A 12,117-nucleotide genomic window follows, 5' to 3' on the forward strand; every position below is an offset into this window, starting at 1 on the left:
GCTGGGCTCACTGCTGTCAGCTCACAGCCCGCTTCAGATCCTTCGTCCCCCACCCCCGTTCCTCCCCTGTTCACATGCTCTCTCTCAAAAATGAATAAACATTAAAAAAAAAAAAAAAAAGAATTAAAGGGGTGCCTGGCTGGCTCAGTCAGTAGAGCATACGACTCTTTTTTTTTTTTTAAATGTTTATTTTTGAGAGAGAGAGAGAGAGAGAGAGAGAGAGAGAGAATGAGCGGGGGAGGGGCAGAGAGAGAGGGAGACCCAGAATCCAAAGCAGGCTCCAGGCTCTGAGCTGTCAGCACAGAGCCCGACATAGGACTCGAACCCACAATCTGCAAGATCGTGACTCAAGCCGAAGTCGGACACTTAACGGACTGAGCCACCCAGGCGCTCCTGGAGCTCTTGATCTCAGGATTGTAAGTTCGAACCTCACACTGGGTGTAGAGATAATTTAAAAATAAAATCCTAAAAAAAAAGAATTAAATTAGAATCCGATCTCTCTTCAACAAAAAGCACAGTGGTCACTTATGTATCGATCCTTCAGAAATAATTTTCCACCCTAGGTGTGAAAATGTCCATTTTCGTGTCAGTAACCACCAGACATTCTGAAAACACTGTACAATGCTTTAATCTCCCCCATCCTAAGGAGGGGAAGCAGGGGGCATTGTCTTTGATACAACTGCCAGGATCTTCCTCCTATCTGAAATATAATGATTAGAATCTCCCCAATGGCAATCAATCTCTTCCCCTTGGTAACTTACTGCAAAAACTTTACTTTGTGATCAATTTGCACACACGTGGAAGTTTCTGGCTAGTGAATGAAGAGTGACAAAGTCTCCTTCTTCACCCCTACTGTTTAAACCACAAATAAGTATCGTTCCCTTGACAGTCAGCCAAAAGGCAGTTTTGTACTTGCTTGTAGTGTAGTTGGTTGCAATAGTTCCAGATTTCAGTTTAAATGGAAAGTCATACGTGTAGACTACTAGTCCCACGGATTCCAGCAAAAAGATCAAAAAGAAGACTCCAGTTATAGGAGGCTTTGATCGCTGCCCATGGTCCCCATTACATAAAGTCAAAGCTCTGGCTTTTCCATAAAAGTTACTTGGAAGACTTCATCCGCGTAAAATCACAAGGAGAAATCTAGGCAGCTGGGATACCTGAGCGTATAAAGAGCCCCGCATGACTTCTGCTCCGTTGTAGTAGCCTTTTTGAAACCCGGGGATGGAAGCAGAGGATTAATGAGCCCAGGGTTGGTAAGGGCCAGAGGATCACTACAGCTCCCCACTCAGAAGGATCCACCAGGAAGTCACTCTCTCACAGCTTAGTGGCAGAGCCCGATTCTAAGAAGAGAGGTTAGCCAACACCAAGCACTTCAGATCTAAAAGGGCACCTCCTAGAGATCACCCAATTATTTTCAGTATTTTTTAAATAAAACTTCGTGTAAAGATCAAACACATAAAACATGTCAAAGGAGAACTGCTCTTAGTGGGGAGATGAAGGCGTTAGAGACCAAGCTGCTTAGTATCCATCCCCCACCCCCCACCGCCCCCCCCCCGGCCACATGAGAAGTCTCCCCAGCAGTGGAACCCCTTCCAAACACAGTTTGGAAATCAGTGAATGTGTATGCCCAGAGAAAGATATGGAGAGGTATACAGAGGTTGATGATGGCAATCATCTTTCTTTTTTGTGGGGGCAGGGAATGCCAAAGAACGCAAGACAAAATAGGGGTGCCTGGGTGGCTCAGTCAGTTAAGCGTCCAATGGCAGCTCAGGTCAGGAACTCGCGGTTCGTGAGTTCGAGCCCCGAGTCAGGCTCTGTGCTGACAGCTCGGAGCCTGGAGCCTGGAGCCTGATTCAGATTCTGTGTCTCCCTCTCTCTCTGCCTCTCCCCTGCTTGCTTGCTCTCTCTCTCTCTCTCTCTCTCTCTCTCTGTCGATCTATCTCAAAAAAAATAAACATTAAAAAAAATGTTTTTAATAGCAACAGTATGGTACAAGTACAGACTACAAGACTGTATCTACAATATTATTACACATCTATAAAAGTAAATATACATATAATCAAGTACTAGGTGGCAATGTGAGCAAATAGAAATAGATTTGATAAGATTTAGGGCAATTTCTCTGCAGTGTTTCTGTTATTTTCATATTTTTTTTGCAATAAAGTAACATTTTTTAAAAAGGAAAAAAAAGTATCAGCCCCATCTGTTCATTCCAGAGTTGAGGAAATGAGGTTTGACAAGGAGCATGTACAAACACTCGAGGGCCGAGCTATACCACGTAGACAACTCTTACAGAGGGGCAGCGGCCTACAAAAACCACAGCTCTTAACTCCACCAAAAATGGTACACTTCAGCTATTCTGCCATTCTGAAAGGCAGAAGTAGAACTAGCTATGGGGACAGACGTTATGATACACTTTAGGAGAAGAAACACTGAGACGATGCAACATTTATCAACCAACGTGTGACTGCAAAACCCCGTTCTAAATGCGGTGCGACGTAGACAGGCAAGGAGGACACGGGCTGTTCTTTAGGAGTCTACTATGTAACGTCGAAGACAGACATAAACAGCTCGTAATCTAAGAAAGAACGGAAGCAAAGCGAAACATGAACAAGGAACTCCAACATGGCTCGCTGAAGAAGTAGTCATGATCAAGGAACCTTAAAGAATGAGGACACGTTGTCCACACGGCAGAGCCACCACACTGCACAGCACAGCTCGGGGAGATGGCCTTTCAAGGTGATCCGGCCACACAGAGAAGGGGCAGAGGCCGGTCCAAGGTGCTTCTTTTTAGAAGCGCAAGCAAAGAGCAGGAAAGACATAACGTTCAGGGAGAGGTGAATTATTTGGTCCAGCTAAGATGTGTGGGACAGGAGGCATGGATGGAAGTACAGGAGACCAGGCTGGAAACACGGGCTAGGGAAGGTTTTTAGAGTAAGCCAGCATAAACTGAAACATTTAACTTGTGCTTCAGGATGGGAAATGTAGAAGCATGGAAATGAGCAAAGAGACTAGAGGCACATCAACACTTGAATGAGAAGACCGGGGAACAGCAATGAGAAGGGGGGTGGGGATGACGCTGCAGAAGTCTGGGCGACATCATCTGTCACTTTCTGATCAGTCACCTGGTTGAAGGGAAGAGGAGAGTCCAAATAATAATTACATGATCCGGCTACTTTAATACCGCCGGTGTAGCTCATTACAAACTTACTTAATGTATTTATTTATGTTTATTTATGTTTGAGAGAGAAAGACAGCAGGAGAGGGCAGAGAGAGAGGGACAGAGAGAAAATCCCAAGCAGGCTCCATGCTGCCAGCACAGAGCTCCACGAGGGGTTCGAACTCACAAACCGTGAGATCACAACCTGAGCTGAAATCAAGAGTCGGACGCTTAACCAACTGAGCCCCCCCAGGCGCCCCTCATTACAAACTCTAAAATGAACATTCCATGCCCATACCTTCACTCTCCCAGGCTTGCAGCCGATCTTGGTCCCTGGTGGCACTGCCCAACACCTCTCGAGGGACAGGCTCCATGCGGGCATCCATTTTCTCCTGCTGAGACGACTGGTTAAATCCTTCAATGGCCTTCTGGAAAAAGAAGTTCAGCTCCTCAAAGTTCATGGCCTGGAGCTCTGCATAAAGTTCTACCTGTTGGGCTTCATCCAGCTCATTCCAGAACTGTAGCAGGTGTTCCTGTCCAGCTTTGGACAACCTGACTTTGAGATCATTAACATTCATAATGCTCTGGTGGTGGTGAAGACAGAGGTATAATCTCTGGGCCTGTAAACCTACAAGAAAAGAGGAATCAACAGCAGGTCAAAGTCCAACCTCAAAACCAGAGCTTTTCCTACTGCAAATAAGTACATTAAAGAACACTTGATATTAAAGAAGTTAACTTCTGCCTTTCCCTCACAAGATTTGTGACAGATCCAACTTGTAAAGAGGTAAACAAACATTTCTCCAAAGAAGACATCCAGATGGCCAAGAGACACGCGAAAAGATGCTCGGCAGCACTCAACATCAGGGAAACGCAAATCAAAAGTACAGTGAGATATCACCTCACACCAGTCACAATGGCTAAAACAGAAAACACAAGAAACACAAGTGTCGGTGAGGCTGAGGGGAACCCTTCCTTGTGCACTGTCGGTGGGAATGCAAACTGGTGCAGCCACTGTGGAAACAGTACGGAGGTTCCTCAAAAAGATAAAATACAACTACCCTATGGCCCAATAATCACACTTCAGGGTATTTACCCAAAAAATACAAAGCCACTAATTCAAAGGGATACATGCACCCTTATGTTTACTGTAGCATTACCTACAACCCAAATTATGGAAGCAGCTCAAGCGTCCATCCGCAGATGAATGGATAAAGGTGTGGTGGGGTGTGCGCGTATACATAAGTATATATAATGAAACGTTATTCAGCCATTTGCAACAACATGGATGGAGCTAGAGAGTGTAACACTAAGCCAAATCAGTCAGGCAGAGAAAAACAAATATCATATGATCTCACTCATATGTGCAATTTAAGAAACAAAACAAACAAGCAAAGGGGAAAAAAAGAGACACACACAAACCAAGAAACAGGCTCTTTCTTAACTGAAGAGAACAAACTGATGGTTACCAGAGGGGAGAGGGGTGAGGGGATGGATGAAATAGGTGATGGGGATTAAGGAGGGCACTCATTGTGGGACGCCTGGGTGGCTCAGTCGGTTAAGCATGTGACTTCGGCTCAGGTCGTGATCTCGTGGCTCATGAGTTTGAGTCCCTCAGTGGGTCTCTACTGTCAGCTCAGAGCCCACTTCAGATCCTCTGTCCCCCTCTCTCTCTGCTCCTCCCCTGTTCGTTCCACCTCTTTCAAAATAAATAAATAAACTTAAGGCGGAAAAAAAGGAGTGCACTTGTTATGATGAGCACATGATGAGTACAGGATCATTGAATCATATCGCACGCCTGAAACTAATACAACACTGAATGTTAACTATACTGGAATTAAAATTTGTTTCAATAAAAATAAATGAAAAACTTGGAAGACAATAATCATTAGTATTACATGCCAAGTACTGCACTAAGAACTTTACCTATGTGGTCTCATTTGATTTTTGCCAGCTATACAACACAGGTACTGTTATCTTGATTACTTTACCAGGGAGGAGACTGAGGCACAGAGAGGCAACACAACAGGGCCAACAGGCAGAGCAGGGATATGAGCCCAGGCGGTCTAATTCCGGGGTACACACTCTGACTAGCCCACTCAGTTGCCCCTGACCATGAGCTCCCACTGAAAGAACACCTGACTTCTTAATACACCAACTGTTCTCCTTTTTGCAATAATGATGGAAATGATTCTGTTGTATTCAAAATATAACAAAATTCAAGATGGGACTACCTATAATCATGAAAAATACGTTTTATTTCAATAACAACTTCTAGAGAATTTCTCTACTAAGAATTGAACCCTAAAGGGACAAGAAATGCACACATATCAACAGATAAGACCATGTAATATATATAACAAAATGTTAAAGTGCGTAGTACTAAACAAAACCAGAGGAAGAGGAAATATTTAGTCTACTTGCCTACTACAGATAAATGCAAGAGAAGGCAGGCATTGTCTAGAAAGAGTTCACAAAGGACGCATGATCAGCTGTATCTCAAGGGCTCGAGCAGATTACAGATAAGATGAGAAAGCGAGCAGGACAGGCATGTGTGACAGAGCAGTAAAGAAGCTGGAGCTTTCTGCAGAATGATGGGAAGTGATGGAGGGCAGGGCTAAACCACGAAAGCCTCAACGGAAGCAAAGGGATTTAGACCTAACAGTAACAAGATGCCGACAACGGATTACTCAAAGGGCAGTGTCACCATACTTTAGAGAAAGAGCAATAGCGTAAAATAGATGGTAAGGAGGGACAACGAGAAGCAGGAAAACAAGGTCAAAGACAATCACAGGGATAGAAGGCCAAAGATCTGAACCAGACTAGTTGCAAAGGAAATAAGTGGAAAGGGGAAAACTTTGAGGGTCGCTGTAGAGAATCATCACCCCCTTACAACTGCTTAGAAGTGAAGGACGGGAAAGACAGGTACCGAAGGAACAGCCCGCTATCTTCTACCTTTAGAACAGTGGTAGGTAACATACATGGTAGTTCAGAGCAATATTCTGGAGTTCCGCTGAGTTACTTAATGTCCCTGGGCCTCACCTGGATTAATGACAGAATCTATCTCATCAGGACTCTTAAACCAAACACCATTTACAAACTCAGATGAAGACAACCTCCAGTAGGGTTCCCTGAGGTGGTGATCACACGGCCTACTGCTCGCATAGCACTTATGATGGTACAATACTAATTGCTTTCCAGATGCTTATGCAGTTAACCCTCAAAACAATGCTAAAGTACAGCTACTGGGATTACTTTACAGAGGAAGTACCATACCACAGAGATAACTTGCCTGAGGTCCCAAATTAGTGAAGTGATTGAGCCCAGATTCAAACCCTGACAACCTGATTCTTAAATTCACACTCTTAACCGTTATGCTATATGGCCTCTCAGGAGAGACTGTGAGCGTGTGTGTGTGTGTGTGTGTGTGCGCACGCACGCGTGTGTGTGTAAAAGAGGGGAATAGTGAGAGAGAGAGAGAGTACATTATTTGTATTTTATTCAGAAATACAGACACAACTGATGTTCTGACATCTCACTTTGCAGAAAAGAGTTCACAAACCAACAGCACGCAGAAAGAAAATGCACAGGACAGGGAGATGAGGAACTTCATAGGATGAGTAAAGACGTCAATTTAAAAAGCATTATTACATAAAAAGTCATTGGTATTGGCAATCGGTATTGAGCATGTTAACCCAAACCAGAAAATTCTCAGTAGCCAGTGCCCACTCCAGAATAAATTCAGGAAAGGTATTATGATCCCAAAGAAGACAGGCACACAGCCTCTATAATTTTTTCTTTAAATAAGGTGCCCTCTCAAAGTGAACCGAAAGACTGGCTTCCTGATTCTTCTTATAAAATCAACTTCAAATTAGACTAGCACATAAGATTGAGTGACTTATATTCCCCACTTTTATTTGGGGTTTGTTATTTAGATTTACTTCAGGGATGTAATGTTTCAAGGGTGAAATGAATGGTACTACTTACGAAACGCACTCTCTGAGTTACCAACAATTCCTAACGAAATTAAGGCTTCCATATGAAACAAAAATGAAACCTTATTATCAGGGTAGGACACAATTCTACCTGCTGTCACCTAAGATCCTCATCCTTACCTCCAAGTACTTCCTTCAGACTCTCCTATGTACCGAAATCTCACTCATCCTTAAAGGCCTGCCTCACATACTCTAGCTTCATTCAAGCGAATCTTTATTGATTAAGGAATCAAACAGAACTGACTTTTATTCCTGGTTCTACTGCTTGGGCCAAGTCATAGATAGCTTCGACTCTGTTATCTGCATCTGCAAAATGGGAATAATAGAATTTTCTTCACCAGGTTCGGAGGCATAAGTGAAATTACAACCAATGGGAAAACGAGGCTCAAAGAGATTAAGTAATTTGCCCAAGGCTACTTACCCAGTAGGTAGAAAATCAGGAATTCTAACCCAGATAAACCTGACTCCGATGCCTATGATCTTTCCACCAGACTATAATAACTTCCATACACAGAGGAAAGACAAAGAATTCAACCCAAGGTCTCATTTAAGAGGGTCAGTGTAACTGGTAGAAACTGGGCTCAGTCAGCACGGCTGAGTTCAGACCCTCGCGCCACTATTTCCTAATTCTGTGACCTTGAGCAAGTTACTTAACTTCTCTGTGCCTCAATTTTTCTCGTCTGTAAAATGAGGATAAAAACGGTACGTACCCCTAAGGTTAAGAGGATTCCTGAATTCAAATGAGAAGCATTTAACACATAAAAAAGCCCTCCGTGAATGTCATCAGCTACCATTATAAAAGCAAAACTGCGCTCCAGACCACCGACTACAGCCTCCAGAACTGGAGGAGAGCTGCTGGGTCGGGCACTGTGGCAGAAAAAGCAGTCTGCCAAAAGTGCAAGCGGTAGAAGAAACTCCAGCCAGCGGCAAGAGCACGAAAACGGCTCTGGTAAATAACCGTATTCAAGGAACAAGGCACAGTGTTGGGAAACGGGCGGATGAGGCTGAACTTCTCAGTGCTACTTCCACTGAGAGAGAGATGACGAGCCTACCCTCCAACGAACAGGCTGCTGCTGAAAGTGTCCTTTTCACATGCAAAGATACATCAGTAGACAGTTTATGGAGGAACATTATTTCACGGTCACGTGCCATTGTTAATCCCCTGAATAGTTAACGAGCACTCACTGTCTGCCAGGTGCTCACGCAGGTGACACAGACACGGCAATGCACAAGGTGACAATGTGCATGCCACGAGGGACAGGCATAAAACGTCAGGCAGAAGCGGGCTAAGGGGTGAAAGCCCAACAAGGCGATGGGGTTATTTTAAATGGGGTAGTTGGGGAGGACCTCTGGGACATCTGACAGTCCGTACGAATGAAGAGAGAGCAAGCAAGTCAGAATCCTGGAGAGGAACATTCTAGGGACAGGAAGCTGTAACTGCAGCAGTTGTAAAACAGCGACGTGTGACATGTACAGGGAACAGCAAGGTCAACGCAGCGGGAGCAGAGTGAGCCCAAGTGACTGAGGCGGACGGACACTGAGCAGATCAAGCAGGCCCTTGGGGTCAAGGTAAAAACTTTGGGCTTGAGGAAGCCATTGGAGAATGTGGAGCAGGGGAGCATCACGGTCTGACTGAGGCCTCAGAAGGATCATTCCATTCCTACATGGGGGGAAAGACTAACAGACGGCAAAAGTAGAAGCAAGCAGATGGTTGGTGTCTCAATCAGCCGGGCGCCTGATTCCGGCTGAGGTCATGATCTTGCCGTTTGTGAGTTCGAGCCCCACATCAGGCTCTTATGCTGACAGCTCAGAGCCTGGAGTCGGCTTCAGGGAGATTCTGTATCTCCCTTGCTCTCTGCCCCTCCTCCCACTCATCTCTGTCTTTCTCTCTCTAAAGTAAATAAATATAAAAAAATTTTTTAAAGAAACTTCCACAATAGTCTAGATGAGATGACACTGGCTTAGAGCAGTGATGAAATGTGGATTCTAATCCTACAGGCTTCGGTAATGGATGGAATGTGGAGACAGAGAGAAAGCTAGGAATCCAGCAAAGAGGACTCTCGAGTGGTGGTGCCATTTGCTGAAGTGGGGAACAGTAGGAGGGGGGGCAGGTTTAGGACGAGGTGCCTAGAGTGGGGGAATCAATACTTCACTTTTGGTCACGTTAAGTTCAAGATGCCTATTAGACATCCAAATAGAAATGCGAGGAGACAGCAGAATGTAGTAGTCTAAAGTTCAGAGGTACTACTGGAGCTAAAGATAAAACTTCCAAGGTCATCACCATACATGATATTAAGTTATCAAACGAAAGAGATCCCTGGCAAGTGTAGACAGATTAAAAAAAAAAAAAGTTAGAAGACAGCCTTGGCCACGCATTAGGATATTCAACGGCATTTCTGTTGATTGATAAAAGGTTTCAAGAGACATAACACCATTATTTTTTAATTAAAAAAATACATCATGTAGGGGCACTGGGTGGCTCAGTCGGTTAAGCTCAGTCATCTCATGGTTCAAGAGTTCGAGCCCCGCCTGGGGCCCTGCCCTGACCATGCCAGAGCCTGCTTGGGATTCTCTCTCTGCCCATCCCCCACTCGCTCTCTCTCAAAATAAACAAATTTTAAAACTTAAAAAAAATACATCAAGTAAACAAACAAACAAACAAACAAAAAACCAGACAGTTGAGAGAGTTTTACATCAAACCATTTTCCAAGGAATGGGGGCCTTGGTCGCATCTATACGACAGTATTTAAAGGAGCTCCAGATTTAAAGGAACATACTGTAGTGGGAAGATCAGGGAACCATGTAACTGAGGACCTGGGAGTCTTAGTTCTTGTTCCCTCCCCAGCATTTGATCCTGTGTAAATCGTTCCACCTCCCTGGGTACACATTTCCTCATGAAGACGATAAAACCAGCCTTCCTCACACACCCTCAAAGGAGAGGCAAGAGTGGAGAGACCTCTGCCTATTGAAACACATATGCAAACATAATATGATAACATTTTAAGATATAAATCAATCTTTTCCTAAAAAAGTCACTGGACAGCCATCCACCTTCAGATGCCTGGGAAAAATGGATCCATGCAAATAAGACAACTATAGGTTACATTTTTCCCCCTATAGGTTAAACTGTGATCCCTGGCCCCAGGCCACTGGTGGTCTGCAAAGGTTGACAAGATCACAAGTGCCAAGTTACATAACTGTGTAAATGCTCCCGACAGAACAATCATACTTGGGTTTTGAGTAAGAATAATTTATCCATGGGTTTTTTTGAAGCAAAAAAATAACCACAAAAATAGTAGCATTTTCCCCAATAATTCTGGTAAGAGAGAAGTGTGGATGTGTGTGTGATGGTAAGCAGTCGTAAATACAAGTGTTAGACCAGGATTTTTATTTGGACAAGCAAAGTCTGAAAAAGTTAAGGATCTGCTGTAGAAATTATGACAGAATTTGGTATATGCCCATAGCCTAATACATCTGCATCAAAAACAATGACAAATTTGGTAAAACTCTGCCATTATCAAATATACCTTTATTAGAATTTAAATGCCACTATGAAAGAAATTCCTCTCCTTTTCCGGTCTCCTTCCTGCCCCTATCTCCGCTGCTATATTATGCCCCCCAAAATTGATAAGTAAACTTCTTAGAACTTTAGAAAAACAGCCTTGGACTTGAGCCATAACCACTGAATCCTATAAATGCTTGGCGGCACACCCTACGGAGTCTTTCTTAATCCCAGCTAAGTGAGCCAACTCACCAACAGTCAGGGTACAGAAACTGCCTTCAGCTTCCTGTAAACCCCTGGTCCACACCTAAAAATTTCACCTTAAAAGTCCTTAAACGAAAAGCACTGCATAATGACATCCTATTACCATCATCGCTGCTACCTGATTTCACGTTTCAGAAACCGGGCACAAATAAACATAGGAGAGCATCAGGCCAAACTTAATAAAATCTTCAGGAAGCCATATGTTCAGCACATGTGTGCTCTCAGCCCTCCAATCCCCACCCTCCTGCCTGGCCAAGCCCGGGGAAAGCCCGCAATCTCCACCCTCTCCCACTACCAGCATTCAAACCAGCCAACCAACCAACCAACCAAAAGGGGCAAGCAGGCTTGGTCCCCCGCTCACGTCCCCCCGCAGGTGTCTCCACTCCTCCCGTCAACGCCCTCAGAATTCTCTCCCTCTCAGATGCCAGCCAGCCCGCCCCCTTCCCAGCGGACAGTTCCAACGACCGCTTGTCCCCACCCCGCGGTCCCCGAGCTCGCCGAACCTGTCCGCAAGGCCCCGGCCGCAGAACCTCAAGGCTCCCGCCCCCCATCCAGGTGAGGCCCACTCCCCGCAGCTCGACAAACCCCCGACTGCAAGCACTGCCCTATCCGGGTCCCCCCTCCCACCAAAGCCGGGGGAGGGGCGCCCTCCCCAGCGGGGTCTCCGAGCACGGGAAGCGCCTGCGGGGCGCGCGGGGCGGACTCCTCCGCCAGGGCCAGGTTCGGGCGCCGAGCACCGACGTGGCCCCGGGAGCGTGCGCGTGGTGGGGCCGGGCCCCCGGCGTCCCCTCCAGGCTGGCGGGGGGCGGGGGAAGGAGACCCGACTGGGCGGGGAGCCGCTCACCTCCCTCAGCGTGATCGCGGCTCCGCCCGGCTCCGGCTCCGTGCGGCCACTCCTCGGCGTCCCGCGCCAGCTCCAAATATATACCCTCATCCGGGGGGCCGGGGCGGCGGGGCGGGCCGCGAGCTGGCCCCGGGGAGCGCGGCCCCGGCCACCCCGCCCCTCTCTCGCAGCGACGAGTGGCTGCAGGCGCCGGGAGGAGCCGCCACCGCCCGCCCGGACACGTCAGCGCCGCGAGCGCCGGCGTTGACGCCGGCGCCGGGGGGCGGGGCCTGGCCGGAGGCGGGGCCTCCGCGTCAGCATTCCCTCGCCCAATGGGGGCAGCGCTGGGAACCCGGTCCGCGGGCAGCCTCGCCCC

The 12,117-nt window shown here is 46.4% G+C and overlaps 1 protein-coding gene across 5 annotated transcripts in view; it reads right to left on the reverse strand.

Moving 5' to 3' along the window:
- Nucleotides 1-11,907, reverse strand: part of UAP1 (UDP-N-acetylglucosamine pyrophosphorylase 1) — a 40,488-nt gene extending 28,581 nt beyond the window's left edge. For 4 of the 5 annotated variants that reach the window (XM_042975422.1, XM_042975421.1, XM_042975423.1 and 1 more), the window contains exons 1-2: nucleotides 11,763-11,907; nucleotides 3,459-3,788 (exon numbers count right to left, since the gene is read on the reverse strand). In XM_042975422.1, coding sequence (XP_042831356.1) covers nucleotides 3,459-3,738 — 280 coding nt within the window. In that variant the 5' untranslated portion in view covers nucleotides 3,739-3,788; nucleotides 11,763-11,907. The remainder of the gene's footprint in view (nucleotides 1-3,458; nucleotides 3,789-11,762) is intronic. The other variant, XM_042975425.1, reaches the window with a different exon arrangement.
- Nucleotides 11,908-12,117: the final 210 nt, after the last annotated feature.

Source organism: Panthera tigris, chromosome F3 (assembly GCF_018350195.1).
Source record: "Panthera tigris isolate Pti1 chromosome F3, P.tigris_Pti1_mat1.1, whole genome shotgun sequence".
In the NCBI taxonomy this organism is placed as follows: domain Eukaryota; kingdom Metazoa; phylum Chordata; class Mammalia; order Carnivora; family Felidae; genus Panthera; species Panthera tigris.